The 18615-nt window shown below is 33.5% G+C and overlaps 2 protein-coding genes across 2 annotated transcripts; both read left to right on the top strand.

The window, feature by feature from the left end:
• Positions 1-4811: 4811 nt before the first annotated feature.
• On the top strand, positions 4812-6697 carry LOC8271813 (sister-chromatid cohesion protein 3-like). The gene is made up of 2 exons (XM_048373114.1): positions 4812-4829; positions 5186-6697. Exons 1-2 carry the CDS (start codon positions 4812-4814, stop codon positions 6695-6697), a joined length of 1530 nt encoding a protein of 509 aa, XP_048229071.1.
• A 5876-nt stretch (positions 6698-12573) lies between these two features.
• Positions 12574-18480, top strand: LOC8271812. The gene is made up of 5 exons (XM_002532096.4): positions 12574-12798; positions 13553-15708; positions 16077-16197; positions 17066-17125; positions 17229-18480. Exons 2-5 carry the CDS (start codon positions 13589-13591, stop codon positions 18405-18407), a joined length of 3480 nt encoding a protein of 1159 aa, XP_002532142.3. The 5' UTR covers positions 12574-12798; positions 13553-13588; the 3' UTR covers positions 18408-18480.
• Positions 18481-18615: the final 135 nt, after the last annotated feature.

The raw sequence follows: 18615 nt of genomic DNA, 5'->3' as shown, positions 1-18615 counted from the left end.
TTGCATGGATCATGCAAGAACTATACCAAAGTTTGCACGGTCTGGGCCAAGTGTGAAAGTGCACCAAACTTAAAGGACACATGGGCAAAAGTAAAAAGGTATATAAATCCTTATTATTCAGTCATTTAGGGTATGTGTGGACACTTGAGAGCCATGAAAAAAAAAGAAGTATCTTAGAATAGACATCAAAAAGAAAATCTTATGGATTTTTCCTTGGAGGTGGAGATCTGAAGTGGAAAATCAAGCTTTTGGAGAAGGTGATCTGAAGTGGGAAGTAAGAACTAAAGGCTATAAGGTGAAGTTGGAAAATAAAGTTGTTATTCCTGAGTTTATTTTCATTATTTGATCCATACACTTGATGCTACTGGCTTGCAACATTTGCCTTGCTTGTAGCGTGTATCATGCCCCGTAGATGGTGTATTGCTGTCAAATAAGTCAGGCCTCGCGAACTTGATTGTGATTATGCTGACATGTCTAGTGAAACCATTATGACACCTGGTCTAGACATAAGTGAGGAATAAGTTGGGACTAATGTTGATCCACAAACCATATTCTCTATCACAAATAACATAAGCTTGAGGGAGAAGCATTGCACAATCAAGTTTGTAAGTGATGGCTCACAAGGCACTTATGCCATAGTTTTACCATTTCAAGCACTAGAAGTGCAGTGGATGAGAGGCCCTTCAATTACATTAAGTTAACTACAAAGGAAAAAGCAGAATGCTATTGGAAGACAAAAGAAAAAGGTCACATCTATAGATGAAAATCCAGTGATTGGACAAGATGGAGACACATGTTGATTGTGTCAATTTCGTGTTTTAAATAACGACAATTTAGAATTTTTATAATTGTTTTTGACTTTTTTTTTCTTCAGTTTTGGGATGTATTTTACTTTGGGTAGTACTAAGTTCATATGGAATTAGAGCTTGTAATATTATATGGAAGTTCCACAAGAACTTAGGAACTTATGTTGGATGTTATACAAACCTCGAAAGTAATTAAATTTACATTTTTTTTGTTCAAAATTGTTGTGTTTTCCTTACTGGAATGTCCAATTTGCAATTTTTTTGTATGCTTGTTTTTTAGGTACTTAAAAGTAATATAATAATTTAAGTAAAATACATCACACAATTCAACAATTAGTAAAAACTAAGTCTTTCATTACCATAAATACCATATACATCAAAATACCAAATGGAATCACAAGTACTGGCTAATTAAATTAACTTACATGATGCATTTTACTTCAATAGTTGAACCAATCACACTATACCTATTCACTAAACCAATGTAGCATAAATTACATTGGACAATCTACTATTATTAGCACAAGAACAATCAATTTTTTGAATTATTTCTTAAATTTTTGCAGCTGCTAAATATTTATTTCTCTAGTATTCCTCGGAGTTTATATCTCCACCCATAACTCAACAATTTTACTGGCCACCTTCTCTTTACTAAAACCATAAACTTTATGTTTTTTTACCTATATAGCCATCTCAACAGACTAATGCTTTGATGCACTTTGGCGAGTCAACCATGGGTCAGTACCTATAGAAGCATGGGTCAATTATTACTAAATAAATATCAAATACGTACTAAACATATATCACAAAGTTATGAAAATATATACCAAATTCATGAATATGTAATATTATTTTTCCTTTGTAAAAAATAATAAAATAAAGAGCAAACAAAGAAGAAAGAAATAAAATAAAAATTAAGGTATTATAATTGTATTATTTTCAATTCGCAATATTTATGTTTTCTATTAATAAAATAATTAATTAAAACCAATACTTTTATTCAGAAAAAAAGTAATTCAATAAAATATAAGTCTAGCCAATTGGAACCTTTTATTTTTCCACCATCATATCATAATATAGTGGTAATATCTTAAGATTAATAAGATATTTTGGTATCAATGAATTGAAGGATAATACAAGTTTTTATATTTTTAATTTGTTATTTAAAATGAAAATAAAGTATTTGATGAATGACCTGAATAATTTGAGAAAAAAAATTAAAGATGTAAAACAATGTGCATATAATCTATGTATAGTTAAAAGATACTATTTTAGAACCATTTTTTAATTTCTTTAAAAATTATTGTTATGAATGCATATGTGATGTGTCCTTTTTAGTACTCGCAAGTGCACGAACCGTTCCTATAGTAAGGGTAAGTTCACCACGAGGTCGATCTCTCAAGGAACTATGATGCCACTTATTATAAAGACTAATTATCAATACAAAACAATAAAAGAAAATCTAAACACTCTAAATCGTATATTTGAGAGGATAATGGTCATAAAGTAAAAAGTAACCAAACAATAAATAAATATGCAATGCAAATGCAAATGCTTATGATATAAAAATATATGCTAAAAATAGTATTTAATCTAGCCATTTACTTAGTAATCTCCTTGTTTTACTTTAAGCCTAGATCTAATGAATGAGATAGTGATGTGCTTTTTTCCTAAATCACTGAAGTTAATGATGCAACTTAGATTTCTCATACCAACATACATTAAAGTAAAGATGATGTTTCTAATATTTTTAAATCTAAAGATTTTTATAACAATTACTATTGCTCAATTAATATATTGGTTAACTAACAATAATAACTGAAACTAATAAAGATATGAAGGTAAACAAATCATTGATTAAATAAATAAATAACAAGGTTCATATAAAAGTAGAAAGACTAAACTAAACACTTATAAAAACTAGCCTAACATATTTAACCCAATGCTCATGGTATTAAATAGAAAGACATAAAATAATAAAATAAAAAGCTCTTTCAAGATCCAAAATTTCTTCAAGTATGAAGAAGATTGATCTTCAGTCTCCACTTCTTGAAAAGCTCATTAGATCCTAAAAAGAGTAACTAAAACTAAACCAAGTGTTTATGAAAAACTGAAGAGAATTATGGTGGCAGACGTAGAGAGCAGGTAGGAGAAAACTTCTCTCGTTCTTTCTTCTTCTCTTCCTCCCCCCTTTTTAGGGTTTTGCAGAGATTTATATAGAGGAGAGTCCTCCTCTAAATAAATCTCTCTAGATATGAGTATACTAATATAAGTCTATCTAATAGATAAGACTTTAAGTATCTTAATCTCCATCAAATACTATCTCATAAATAACTCTTAATATAAATCATAATAATTATACAAAATGACTAAAATATCTCTTGGGCCTTATAATTAGCAGTCCATGCGTCTTAATCTTGAGCCTTGACACGAATATATCTTATTAAGCTTCTTTTAGCTTTATATTTTTCTCTTTTTGCTAATATTCCTGAAAGTAGACAATTAAGCTTAAGTGAGGCAAAAACACATATTTTCACTATTTTATATATAGAAATATATCATTAAAGCTCTAAAATACTCTTAAATATCTATACATAATTTGGACCGATCGATATGGCACAAACAATATATATTAGTTATATACGAAATATATTCTAACTATATACAAAATAGATTAAAAAATACGTGAAATGGATATCATTTCTATGGATTTTGCAAATGCATACAATATATATACACGATCTATACTAAATAGATATAATATTTACTATTTCATGGAAATTTACTTTTTTTATTTTTCTAAATCTGCAGTCTATATATATTAAATATTTACAGATACTAATTATACATTCAATACATAATATCATATTTTGTCGAATGTATATACTGTTTGTTGCTACTTTTATTCATTTTTTAAATATACTATATATACACACAATATACACTAAATAAAACTGCAATTTATATTAATTTTTTGAGAACTTACTTTTTTAGTTTTCTAAATTTACTATATATATATATATGTCCTAAATTTTACTAGATTTATGCTTCCATCTCATTTTATATCATAATAAATGAACAATGATATTATATTTCTTGCTGCTAGAAAAAATTAATTTTAAAATTAAAATTTATTTAACAAATTGAAGTTTTGATTAAAAAATACTAAACATATACTTAATATATACTTTATATTGCACATTATCAATAAGAAATTCTTTTATGATTGTTTTTCAAAATTTTCTAAAATAAAAATGATATATATATATTTTTTAAAGTAATATTATTATTTAAAATTGCAGCTTTAGTTTTGCCCGCAATTCTAATATTTGAACTATTGGCTGAGGTAAGCCTCTCTTTTGTTTCTTGATGATACCTTTTAGGAACCAGCTCATAATTGATACAGTTGAGGTCTGCTCCTGTATCAAATAAAGCGATAGTTTCTATTTGAAAATCACCAGGGAAAATGAGTTTTATTTGGATCAAATATTTTCTTGAGGTAATTTCTTTTAAAACGTTATTGACATGACATACTTCTAGGAATACTGCTCCAGATCTAGGAATAGAAAATAGGAATAATATACTAACCCAATCTAGATTCAATGCCTCTTCTGTCTATGAATGGAATATAGATGGAATGTCAGAATACAATATTCTTGGTCTCTTACAACAGATGACCATGGCAGCCAATGCTTACAAAACCCAAAGTGGTACCTCTGATAGAGCTATTGCCAAACTCCTCATAGCTGGATTTTCTGGCCAGCTTAAAGGATGGTGGGATTACCATCTCACACAAGCACAAGATTGTCCAAAGCATTAGAAAGAAAGTTTCTAAAATACCATGTTTACACCTAGCTGATCCATCTGTATTCAAAATTGTTGAAACTGATGCATCAAACCTAGGATATGGTGGGATACTTCTAGGAATACTGCTCTAGATCTAGGAATAGAAAATAGGAATAATATCCTAACCCAATCTAGATTCAATGCCTCTTCTGTCTATGAATGGAATATAGATGGAATGTCAGAATACAATATTCTTGGTCTTTTACAACAGAAATCAACATGATTTTAAAAGATTTTCAAATCAATAAAAAGCTTTTACATGAAGATTTCTATTCAAAGCTTTCTTTTGTTTAAAGTTCTTATTTCAAAGTTTGTATATTTGTTCAAAGTTTGTATATCAATAAAATTTATCATCTTGTCTTCCATTCTTGTTTTAGATTTAACAAGTGAGCTGAAATTTTGCTCAAAATTTTATCTTCTATTTGGAGCTCATGGAGTTTTTTTAGAAAACTTGCAATACTTTGAAGTATGGCCCTTCTTGCCACATTTATAGCAAGTAATTTTGCTAAAATCTTTTTTGGAATTTTGTTAAGAACTATCCACTCCTCCTATGCAAATTCATGGCTGACAAAGCAAAAATACCATCATTTGTTGAGATTATTGTGCACATGAACCTAGAGCTTTATTCTCTAAAGAGACAAGAGCAGAATTTCAAAAATGTTCTTCAGCTGATGAAAGGATCATTTTTTAAACATGGGGAGAAGGAGGCACTTAGATCTTGTGTGAAGGCCATTTTGTTTTGTTCTACAGAGAGTCAAGGAGAGTTGAAAGATTTTGCTGGTAATAAATTAAAGAATCTTGAAGATGAGCTAATTGCTAAGCTTAAATCTGCAATGAAAGAAGCAGTGGGTGGTGATGAATATTTTCTTCTTGTAAATTTAAAAAGGTTATACGAGCTTCAACTGTCAAAAGTTGTACCCATAGAGAGTATCTTTGAAGATATAGTCAAGGTTATCCACAGTTTCAGAAATGTGGATGATGACGTTGTCAGTTTTCTGCTTCTCAATATGTATCTGCATGTAGCATGGTCGCTGCAGTCTATTGTGAATAGTGAAACTATCTCTGAGGCACAATTATCCTCCCTGCTTTCTAAATGCAATATCTTGTTTGAGGAACTTGAGTACTTTCTTAGGACACCTTCAGAAGAAACAAAAGTTAACAAGTACTCGAATCTCCTAGCTTGCAGGGTTTGTATTATACTTGCAGAGGCCTGGTGTTTGTTTAGACACACAAATTTTTCTTCAAAAAAGCTGGAAAGCTTAGGATGTTGTCCAGATACATCTGTTGTTCAAAAATTCTGGGAACTTTGTGAACAGCAGCTCAACATTTCAGATGAGACAGATGATGAAGACACAAACAAAGAGTACATTGAGAAGACAAATAGAGATGCAGTTATGATAGCTGCAGCAAAGTTGACTGCTAGTGATACAGTTTCCAAGGAATCTCTTGCCCCTGGGATCATTTCTCACTTTGTGATGCATGGAACAAGTGTTGCAGAGATAGTCAAGCATCTACTCACTATTATAAAGAAAAAAGATGATGATATTTCCAATATTTTTCTAGAAGCATTGAAAAGGGCCCATCAATGGCATTTGGAGGAACTTTCTAAAAGTGATGGTGGATCAGTTATACGAAAATCTTTTCAAGACTGCAAGGACCTGGCAGCTCGACTTTCTAGCAAATTCATGGGTGCTGCTTGGAACAAGCATAGAGCAGACATCTTAAAAATTATCAAGGAGGGCATTGAATATGCTTTCAAAAACGCTCCAAAACAGCTATCTTTTCTGGAAAGTGCCATGCTGCATTTTGTGTCCAAACTTCCAACACCTGATGTCTTGGAAATTCTAAAAGATGTTCAAAGTAGAACAAAGAATGTAAACACTGATGAAGATCCCAATGGTTGGCGTCCTTACTTCACATTTGTTGACAACTTACGAGAGAAGTATGCAAAGAATGAAGGGTTGCCAGATGAGAAAGAGGGGACTAATGTAAGATGCAGGGGTCGTCCAAAGAAGCGGCAAAACATAGTTCCAACTATGCAGTAAGACTAACAAGGCCAACTATGCAGCAAGACTAACAAGTTTCTGGTGTGCAGGATTCTCAGACGAGGCAAGCACAGAGCATACGCTTGTTAAATTTAAAACAAAATTCCAAAAAAGATTTTAGCAAAATTACTTGCTATAAATGTGGCAAGAAGGGCCATACTTCAAAGTATTGCAAGTTTTCTAAAAAACTCCATGAGCTCCAAATAGAAGATGAAATTTTGAGCAAAATTTCAGCTCTTCTTGTTGATTCCTCTGAATCAGAATTTTCGAATAGTGAGGAAAAATTTCAAATTGATGAAATCAAAACCTCATCCGATTATTCTGAATCAGATTCTGAAGATATTTCAAAAAATATTAATATGCTCACTAGGCAACAAGAAGCTCTTCTTGAAGCTGTCAAGCATATTAATGACCCACAAATCCAAAAACAAGTTTTGAAAGAAATCTTAAAAACTGAAACCCTTGTCCTCTCTTCTAGTAAGAACACTTATGATCTTACTATGATCTTGGATAAAGGGAAAAAGCTAAAAAAACCCTCTTCCTACCGTCCAAGAACTTCAGAAAGAAATCAAAGCCATCAAAACAGAGCTCAAAGATTTGAAAGAAAAACAACAAAATGATTATGTTTTGCTCCAAAGCTTGATTCTAAAACAGAATAGTGATTCTGATTCTGAAGAAGAAAATGATTTTCAAAATCTTAAGGTTTCTGAAAATGTTCCAGAAAACTTCATTAACGTTTTAAAAGAAATTACCTCAAGAAAATATTTGATCCAAATAAAACTCATTTTCCCTGGTGATTTCCAAATAGAAACTATCACTTTATTTGATACAGGAGTAGACCTCAATTGTATCAATTATGAGCTAGTTCTAAAAGGTATCATCAAGAAACAAAAGAGAGGCTTACCTCAGCTAATAGTTCAAAGATTAGAATTGCGGACAAAACTGAAGCTGCAATTCTAAATAATAATATTGCTTTAAAAAATATTTTTATTCTTACAAAAGATTTACAGCAAACAGTTATTTTGGGAACTCCTTTCATCAATTTAATTACTCATTTCAAAATAACTACTGCTGGTATCATTTTTAAAGCTAAAGATTCAAAAATTATTTTTCCTTTTATAGAAAAACCCAAAAAGAGAAATTTCAATCTTATAAAAGCCCACTCAATTTATAATTTTGAGATAAATGCTTTGATTAAAGGAAAACAAACCCAGCTTTCCACTTGAAACAAGATATGAGTTTGAAAAGAATCCAAAGTCAAATGCAAAATGATTTTATCCAAAGAAGAATCTCTGATTTGCAAAAGAAGATTGAAAATGAAGTTTGTTCTGATCTTCCAAATGCCTTTTGGAGAAGAAAACAGCATATGGTAGATTTACCATATGAAAAAGATTTTTGTGATAAATAAATTCCTACCAAAGCAAGACCCATCCAAATGAATGAAACTCTAGAAAGCCATTGTAAAATAGAAATAAAAGATTTAGAGTAAAAGGGTTTAGTTACCAAATCCATATCCCCTTGGTCATGTGCAGCTTTCTATGTCAACAAAAATAGTGAGATAGAAAGAGGAACACCTAGGTTGGTGATTAATTACAAACCTTTGAATAAAGCCCTAAAGTGGATTAGATACCCAATTCCAAACAAAAAAGATCTTCTTCAAAAGCTTCATTCTGCTTTTATTTTTTCAAAGTTTGATATGAAATCGGGATTTTGGCAAATCCAGATTCATCCAAAAGACAGGTACAAAACTGCTTTTAAAGTTCCATTTGGCCAGTACGGATGGAATGTAATGCCCTTCGGATAAAAAAATGCTCCTTCTGAATTTCAAAAAATCATAAATGACATTTTCAATCCTTATTCAAAATTTTGCATTGTCTATATCGATGATGTGTTGATATTTTTAAATTCTCTAAAGCAACATTTCAAACACTTGGAGACATTTTTCTATGTTGTTAAGAAAAATGGGTTAGTGGTTTCAAAATCCAAGATATCTTTATTCCAAACAAAAATTAGATTTTTTGGTCACTATATCTTTCGGGGAACTATCACCCCAATTGAAAGGTCTCTAGCCTTTACTTCAAAATTTCCAGATAAAATTTTAAAAAAAACTCAATTACAAAGATTCCTTGGTAGTTTAAATTATGTGATGGATTTTTATCCGAATTTGAACTGTCTAGCAAAGCCCCTCCATGATAGGCTAAAGAAAAACCCCCCTGCATGGACCGATAAGCATACAAAGATTGTCCAAAGCATTAAAAAGCAAGTTTCTGAAATACCATGTTTACACCTAGCTGATCCATTTGCATTCAAAATTGTTGAAACTGATGCATCAAACCTAGGATATGGTGGGATTCTTAAGCAAGTCCAAAACAACAAAGAATGTATTGTCCAGTTTACTTCTGCACACTGGAATGATACACAAAAAAATTATTCGACTATCAAAAAAGAAATTCTTTTGATAGTTTTGTGCATTTCAAAATTCCAAAGCGACCTTTTAAACCAAAAATTTCTTTTAAAAATTGATTGTAAATCTGCTAAAGAGGTTTTATAAAAAGATGTTCAAAACATAGCTTCAAAACAGATTTTTGCCAGATGGCAAGCCATTCTTTCTGTTTTTTATTTTGAAATCGAATACATAAGAGGAGATTCGAATTCAATTCCAGACTTTCTAACCAGAGAGTTCCTTCAAAAACTGGAGTGAAAATGCCAAGAAAATCGAAAGCAAAAGAAGAAAAGTCGACAGCAAGTTCAAAGCCTGTTCAAAGTCTAAAGAAGGAGATTTTACCCTCCTTTTCAAAGCCTATCCGAACCTGGACCAAAATCATCCAGGAAGAAATTGACAAAAGCAAGGTAGATCCGGCCCAACATCAATTACAAATTCAGGAGTGGCTTGCACAGCAAGATCCTGAATTTCTAAAAAGAGTCGAAGAATATTCAAAGCAAATGGTACAACTTCACCTCGAGGTCTCTCCAAAGACATCCTCCTCTTCCAACAAGGGTAAAGGTATACTTTCTATCCCTTTTTCAAAACCTGAGATAGAAATTTTCCCTCAAAGCCTATCTCAGAGCTCTCAAAGTATTTCAAAGCCCAACTCTCAAGAAATAGTTTTGTCACAAACGAAACTTTTGAAATCCAATGAGTATATAGAAAAGAAAAATTTTCAAAGCATTTTGACTATTGAGGAAGGATTCTGTACAAAAAGCCCCTCAAAATTGATTTCAAAGATTTTCCCTCCAGGATGATATTTCAAGCCCTGGAATATTTCAAAACCTCAATCCTACTACCAGTCTATCCTTGAGATAACTGGTTCTGCAAAGTTCAAACACTTCAAAAAGCACAAAGACCATAAAGACCCTGCATATTCCACATGCACCATACAAAGAATCATTCACCTTTCAGATTGGGGGATGGATTTACACTCATCAAGATCTTTTCCAACTTCCCTCCAAAGAACCTACCCGTCAAGCCTAAACACTTCTTTTAACTATTGGGATTACCAACAAGCTTGGTTTAATACCTTTCTTCTTCAAAACGAAGGACAAAACCATTCCTGGCTTTTCTACTTCGATACAAGCTCAATCCAAACTTCAAAGATCCCATATTAGTTAAAACAATGGTGGAATTTTTATGGCAATATTCCTGAGACTATAATTCCAGAAGTTCCACTTCTGTTTAACTTATTCAAATCCCACTATAAACCAAACAAAATAGAAAGACGTTTTCCCCCTTTACTTCTATTTTGTTCAAACTTTTTTCTCCCCTGGGTATGTGTATGGTATTTCCATTTCAATCAAGCAACAAATGGAGAAATCATCCTTGCCAGAAGATTCAAAGTCAAATGGTGGGATAAATTTAACCACCAAGAAAAATTATCACTAAAGTTGGTACAAAATTTCCTTTCAAAGAATAGCTTCGCCACCTCCGAAAGAATGAGACCACTTTCCGCATGTAAGTCCTTCATTATTCCAAAGCTAGCGGCGGCTCAAACAGAAGAAGATTTCTTACAATTGATCAAACAGTTGTCGGAAACCGCCTCTTTCAAAGGAAAATCGAAAGCTCCATCTTCCTCTTCTAGCACCAGCTTAGCAGCAATAGACCTAGATGGTGACTCGAACGAAGATGACTGTTTTGGGATATTCAAGCCCATCAAATGATACCTCTATAAAGCCCTTGGGTTGAAAACTAGAAATGGCAGCCCAAAATATTTATGTAATGGGCTAAATGCCCAATAATAATAATAAAAAAAAAAGAGTCATTTAAAAAGAAAAAGAAAGAAGACAAAAAGTGTCATTTAAAAAGAAAAAGAAAGAAGACAAAAGAATCTTTAAAAAAACAAAAGATTCTTCTCCAAATAGTGGCAGACAACTTCTGTAAAAGTAACAGAGCATTTTACTCCATTATCAAAAGAATACAAAAGTCGTAGAGCCCCTCATTCCACTAGGAAGAGCATCCAAATCTTCAAGACTGAAGACCTCTATAAATAGAGGAGTTTTCCAAAGAAGAAGGCAGACTGAAAAATAACAAGAGACTCTTGTATTCTTCAAGTCATACCATTAGAAATATAAGTGAGAAAAGAGAGAGTGTGAGAGTGATAGTGAGAAAACCACCTTCCTCTTATATTCAATTCCTCTTGTAAGTTATATTTCTTTTGTTTAAAGTTCTTATTCCAAAGTTTGTATATTTGTTCAAAGTTTGTATATCAATAAAATTTATCATTTTGTCTTCCATTCTTGTTTTAGATTTAACAAGCGTATGCTCTGTGCTTGACTCGTCTGAGGATCCTGCACACCAGAAACTTGTTAATCTTGCTGCATAGTAATATATATATACATAGTGCATATTAGATCTTAATAAATTCAACATGATGTAAATTTAATTTGTAACATTTATGATTCACAATATTTCTCAAGATAGGCGCAATGTATATTTAGACACATGAACTTTGATCATTTAGTCACTTTAACATTTTAACTTTCAATTTAACCTAACAAACACCTAAATTTTATTTTTATAATCTACTAAACACTATTAATTATCGTTTTAACCTAACAAATACCTGAATTTTATTTAATGGTAATATTAGAATACCTATGCATAATACACGTGGACATATTAAATAAAACTATATGTCAAGAAGTATTTAAATATTATAAAAATATAAATTAAGATGTTTATAAGGTTAAATTGAAAATTAAGGTATTAAGGTAACTAAATAGTCAAAATTCAAGTGTCCAAATATGCATTTAGCCTTTTAAGATATATAATAATTTTTGGTCTAGTATATACTATATTTAAATAAAATATATTATTTCCTGCACTTTACAAAAATATATACCATTTTTAAAATTTCATGAAATAAAATTATAGATTTATATATTATTATATAAATGTTTAAATTAAGAATAAATCAATATATCTATTGATAGAAATTTAGAAATAATTATTAATACAAAAGAAAGAAAAAATAAATTATAGAGTTAAATATAATTACTAGGAATTATTATAAAATAATATAAAAAATATTATAATCTAATTAAAGAATATTTAATCATAAAAATTCAATTTTTATTATTTTAAAATAAATAAAATATACTAATAAATTAAATATGGTAAAATATTTAATTAAAAGATCTCATTGTTACTTTTAAATATATTGTTTAGTTAATATTAATATCTTATTACTATTTAAATATTATTGTTTAGTTAATATTAATATCTTATTAACTTATTTTTTAATTATAAATTAATTTAAATAAAATGATAAAATAAAAATTAAAGAATAAATAAAAGAACATAAATACACTTGATAAAACAATATAAGTTCATGGTATCTAATAGAATTAACTTAAACCAACTTAAATTAGGTAGTTTTAGAAATATTCAGTTTTGAGGTTGAATAATTATTTCCTAAAATCATAATATTACTTCGTTAGTTTCTTTGTCGTCTTTTTATATATTAGGGTTTCGTTTCTAGAGTAGCAGACGCAGCCACCCACCACCAAACGCACTCTTCTTCTCTCCACTTTCCATTTTTTTCTTTTAGCTCAGCTTCATCGCCCATCCCTCTGCCGCCAATTAAACGGAGTCGCACCATTCTCTGGTAAGTTTTTTTTGCTCCGTTGTTCTTGTAGTTGTTCTATTTTTCTGTGTCCCATGGATTTCTTGATTTTCTCTTGGATGTTCTTAGAATTTTCTATTTTCAAAGGACTTAGCATGTCCTAGAATCTTAGGCCAGTGACGTGAAAAACAAATATTTGCTACTCTTACGCCTTTCTCTGTTCTTTAAATTAGTTGACGAATATTTGTTTATTTCAATTTTTTTTGTTTAACGATTTCAAGTTTCAGTCTTGTCATGGTATTATACTAATAAACATTGCTTCATTAGGTTAGAATTAAAAAAGAATTGCGATTGTAGAAGAACATCATTTGATTTCTGCTATGGGATAGCCCAGATGATTGTAACATATTTTATTATAATAAATTGTAAAGCATGATCTTATAGTAGTTCCTTTTGTTGAATTTTATATATCTCCCAGCATAATGTGGATGCAACTTTAGTCAAATTTGAGGTTTTGAAAAGAAGTAGATTAGGGACAAATTATAAGGTCTGGACTTTGGATGATAAATGATGATTGGATGACCAGAGGTTTCCCGTATGAAGATGAAGATAACGTTGTTCTGCAAAACATGAATATATGTCGCAGATATCATTTAGGAGTTATATTTTTCATATTTGTTAAAACAGAAGCCAGTTGGTTTAGTATTGCATCTGTTGAATCTTTGTTTGTCTTTCCAGAAACTTGAGGATGCACATCCTTGTTTAATATTATACTAATTGCTTTCTTCTGTTGCAGTGACTATGTGCACATGTTTCATGGTGTTAGTCTAGTATGTTGAACAATCTCATGTCACAGCAGTTGCCAATACAGAGCATTCAAATGGGTCAGGTGGAACCCATATCAAACAAATTGGACTCATCAATACAAATGGGAATAGTGGGACCTGAGAACAGTGGACGTTTACAACAGATACCAATGGCAAATATGCAAATGGGAATGATGGGACCAGTTTCTTCTGATGCACTATCACAGCAGATATCAGCATTACACAACAAAGCTCAGCCATTGGAACCTATGCCCAATAACAATGTTCTGCAGAAATTATCTGTTACAAACATGCAAATAGGAAATATAGATCCACGGGCAAGCAGTCTGACACCAGAGCAATTTTTGTTACATAGCAATGTGGGATCTCTGCAGTCAACAATGTTGAAGCGCAAGGCACCAATGGAAAGTACATCCAACAGTCCTGGGTTGCAGAAATTGTCAATGCCTAACAAGCGAGTCGTACAGATGGAACATAGGCCATGGATGCAGCATTTATCAGCTCCAAATAAATTACCAGTGCAATCACAGTCCATTTCCAGTCCTTCAGGTTTGCAGCGGTCACAAGCACCATCTAAGAAATCAACTTCCAGCAAGGCTGGGCTGCAGCAGTTGTCAGCTCAGAAAAATCAAAGTGGACAGCCATCTCCAAGGTTTCAAAGCGAGTCATCTGAATCTGTGAGGTCCAAATTAAGGGAATCATTAGCCGCAGCTCTAGCTTTGGTTTCTATGCAGCAGGATACATCTGGTAAGAGCTCTGAAAATGAAGATGCTAGTATTGCAGGATCAACACAAGAAAATTCTAAATCTTCTGTGCATGATTTGGGAACTACTGATGCTGGTAATCACATGTCTGAGGGGGCCAAGAGATCTTTGTCAGTCAAGGAGGATCCCTTAGATCAAAAGCGTAACGATGATCATAGTACAGCACAAGGATTTTCCTCCAGTAATGCTGGTGATTGCTTACAGCCCTCAAAAACTGATGGACAGTCAACTATTAGCATGCGTGATGAAGAAACTTCATTTAGCGATTGCTTTTTTGTCAAAGATGAACTCTTGCAGGGAAATGGCCTGTCATGGGTATTGGAACCTGTGATGGGGGTGGCAGAAAATAAGGACATTGAAACTACTAAAAGACCGCTGGATCTGGAGGATTCTTCGCATGTCAGTGGAGGACAAGCAGTTCCATCTCCACAAACTGTGGCATCTACAATTGAAGCAGAACTCTACAATCTATTCGGTGGAGTAAACAAAAAGTATAAGGAGAAAGGAAGGTCTCTTTTGTTCAATTTGAAAGATCGTAATAATCCTGAATTGAGGGCAAGAGTTATGTCAGGAGAAATTCCCCCTGAGAAACTTTGCTCAATGACAGCGGAGGAGCTTGCATCTAAGGAGCTTTCTGAGTGGCGGATGGCAAAAGCTGAGGAGCTTGCTCAAATGGTTGTATTGCCTGATTCAGATGTTGATATGAGACGATTGGTGAAGAAAACGCACAAGGGTGAGTTTCAAGTGGAAGTTGAACCGGTGGATATTGTCTCAGCAGAGGTTGCCATTGGGGCAAGCTCAGTCACTCGTATGCGACCAAAACCAAAGGAGAAGAGAGCCTCTTCCCCCTCGAAACGTGATCAAATGAAAGATAAAGGGTATGCTTCAAATGAAAAGAGTAGTTCAGAGGTTGAGGATGTTCTCATGATTCCTTCCAGTGAAGGGACTGATTTGATGCAAGGGCTTATGGTGGATGATGAATTGAAAGATGCAGAGTTTCTTCCTCCAATTGTCTCCCTTGATGAGTTCATGGAATCCCTTAATTCAGAGCCGCCTTTTGAAAATTTACCAGTTGATAGTGGAAAAACAGCACCTGTCTCTGATAAGGATGATTCACAAGTTGGCTCAGAATCCAAGTCTCCTGATGCAACAATAAGAGATCCTGATGATAGAACCTCTAGTAGTCGTGACATTGTGGATGTAAAACACATAAAACCGGATACTGATGGGAAGTCCACTGACAATCATGGGAAATCAGAAACAGCACCTACATTCCATGTACCAAAGGGTGAATGTGTTTGGGAAGGCTTGCTTCAGCTGAATGTTTCAGTTCTGGCCTCAGTTATTGGCATTTTTAAAAGGTAAGTATCACATAACATGGAAATCATGATAAACATTTTTTGCACATTGATTAGGTTTTCCCTTTTTGTTATGTTTAATCTATATTTTAAACTCTAGCAAGATAGAGGATTAAAGTGTTTGTATGACTTGGTGTAGTTTTATGTGTTCTTTATTGCATATCTGTTTCTCAAATAAGGTTTCAATTCTATCATTTATGCAGACATATTGATCAACTGATGAGTTCGTATATTTCTATTTAATTTGTTTCAAGAAGAGTTGATATGTTTGCAGATGTCATCGAGCGCATTTGTTATGTAGATCTCTTTACTTATTGTAGTTGTGGTTTTTATTATTTTTAATTTTTTTTTCTTTTCATTTATTTCTATAGTGGTGAAAAAACATCTTCCAAAGGCTGGCCTGGCCTTATTGAGATCAAGGGAAGAGTCAGGCTCGAACCATTTGAAAAGTTCCTCCAAGAGCTTCCGATGTCCCGAAGTCGTGCTGTTATGGTATCTCAAGTTTCTTTTCGTTGTACTAAATTTTGTTTATGCTACTACTGTCCAGAAAAGAGGGATAGCATTCTGTCCCTTTCAGTTGATCCTGGCTTGCAATCGGTGGTGCAGTATATGGCGTTATCAACCATGGTTAATGACATTTGTCTTAGGCTAATGAGAGTTTGTATGAACGCTTTGCAAGAGAAAAGTTTAAATCAGCGTTTTCAACCCAGTATACATCAAGGAGAACTTATACTTATTTTGACTAGATATATGATTTCTGGTTTTGACAATGGGGAAGTTTGTCACTGTGCCATAAAAATTGAAAGCTGTCTTTCTGGATCTGTGAGCTCATTGTTGGTTCCAAGCAAAAAGTATTTTTTCTTGTTTGTAATTAACTTGAAAAGTAGGCTGTGTTTGAGAATTTCTAAAAATATGTCGAGGATGATAATCTCTTACCATCCCAGGTTGGCTGCAATATTTTATCTGTTGGGTGATAATGAACAGGAAAATGTTATCCCTGTTGTTGCTTTTGTTTCTGAATTTGGATAATTGATGGATGGAAAATTTGGTTTTTAAAATTGGAAGGAATCATCCCCATAGATGGCCTTCCTCTTGAAGCAAACAGTTATAAAAAATAGATGACTCTTGTACAGGATATATACATATATATATTTTTAAAATCAAAGCACGTTTTTTAATTCATAGATTTATAATTACATGCTAGGAACTGTTGATAAAAGCCATTTGCCAGTTGGCAAACATGATTCCTATGTTATGTATCCTTTAAGTGGGTCTGATTTGTCCCCCTCATTCTCTCTGCAAGTTGCGTGTTATTACTTAGTAGGAAATTCTTTTGCTAATCGGAAGGAATCTTTTGCAGGCTGTGCACTTTGTTGGCAAGGAGGGGTCCTCAGAAAGTGAGAGTGCGGGTGTCAGCGAGGTAAGCAATTCAGTAAATATTATGTTGCATCATTTTACAGTCAGTCATTTGGTAGCCTGTCATTTTCCTTGTTAGCTGGTGACTGAAATGCTTCTCCTTGCAGGTGGCTGATTCATATGTTATGGATAGTAGGGTGGGTTTTGGCGAGCCTGCTCCTGGTGTAGAACTCTATTTATGCCCACCTCATTCAAAGACCCGTGAAATGCTTGGCAAGGTCCTCCCGAAGGACCAAGTTGATGCCCTTAATGCTATTGATAATGGTCTAATTGGTGTTATTGTGTGGAGAAAACCTCAAATAACGTCAACAATATCACCCAACTCTGCATCACACCATAAGCACAATTCCAAAAAGGAACATTTCACCTCTAGGAGACACCAAGAAAAAGATGCTAATCTCAATGTGAATGTTACTGCTAAACAGCAGCCTTTACCCCTTGCTGGGCCTTCTGCTTTTACTAAACCTCAACCTGATGACAACGAGGATGATGATGATGATGATTTGCCTCCTGGATTTGGCCCACCAGCCACTCGTGATGAGGATGACCTGCCTGAGTTTAATTTCTCAAGTGGTTCTGTTACTCCTAGGTCTCAGACTTCCACCACCCAAAGTGTAATTCAGGGTCAAGGAATGTCTCATTTTCACCAACATTCCCAAGCCCATTCTCGCCCTGTAGATCAAATGAGAGAGCTTGTACATAGATATGGACAACCTAAAACTAGTACCTCGTCAGGGAATTGGCAGGATAAAAGAGGTTTTGGGGTTGTGGTGCAGCCTTGGGATGATGATGATGATGATATGCCTGAGTGGCGCCCAGAAGATAACAAACAAGTACCACATCCACGCCCGCACACACACTCACAGCCAGTGCATATGCACGGCATCCAGCAGCCAATATTACGTGCCAATATGATACAGGAAACTCCTCACCAACAAATGGCACAGCAACCCATGTCTTTGCAGCCAATGTTACGCCCCAATATGGTCCAAGAAACTCCACAACAAATGGCACAGCCAGCCATGCCTTTGCATTCCCAAATGAATGGGATACATGGTCACCAAAATACAGCCCCATCATGGCAGCAGCAGGGCCCTTGGATGGTTCAACAAAATAGTGCCCCTTTATGGCAGCAGCAGGGCCCTTGGATGGTTCCTAACCCTGGCTCTCACGGCCTGCCTGTCTATCAGCCTAACAGCGTGCAGTTCTATGGGGCTCCTGGACCGGAAGCTGGGCAGCAAGGCATGGCTTGGCGTAGAGATGCTCCTGCAAGTAGAGGCTTTTAAGAAAATATATCTTGTATTTAGCTTTTGACATCCTGTACTAGTGTTAGATAATCTTACCTCATTTTCGGTTTTAGCATATTTCCTTAATATGGTTCTTTTATTCTTCTGTTGTGATTCAGTTGAGCAAAATAATTATAAACCCTACATATACATGGGAACCAAATGACAAGTAGGCAGAACTTTTTCATGCTTGTGTAAAGTTAGTAAA

Source organism: Ricinus communis, chromosome 4 (genome assembly GCF_019578655.1).
Source record: "Ricinus communis isolate WT05 ecotype wild-type chromosome 4, ASM1957865v1, whole genome shotgun sequence".
In the NCBI taxonomy this organism is placed as follows: Eukaryota; Viridiplantae; Streptophyta; class Magnoliopsida; order Malpighiales; family Euphorbiaceae; genus Ricinus; species Ricinus communis.
The sequence above is the reverse complement of the archived record's forward strand: the minus strand, read 5'-3'. Positions and strand labels throughout refer to the sequence as shown.

What these genes read in the sequence shown, in the direction of transcription:
- LOC8271812 (XM_002532096.4), top strand. Translation starts at nt 13,589, where the DNA reads ATGTTGAACAATCTCATGTCACAGCAGTTGCCAATACAGAGCATTCAA. An exon ending in GTTATTGGCATTTTTAAAAG is followed by an intron (nt 15,709 to 16,076) that starts GTAAGTATCACA and finishes TTATTTCTATAG; the next exon opens with TGGTGAAAAAACATCTTCCA. An exon ending in AGAGTGCGGGTGTCAGCGAG is followed by an intron (nt 17,126 to 17,228) that starts GTAAGCAATTCA and finishes TTCTCCTTGCAG; the next exon opens with GTGGCTGATTCATATGTTAT.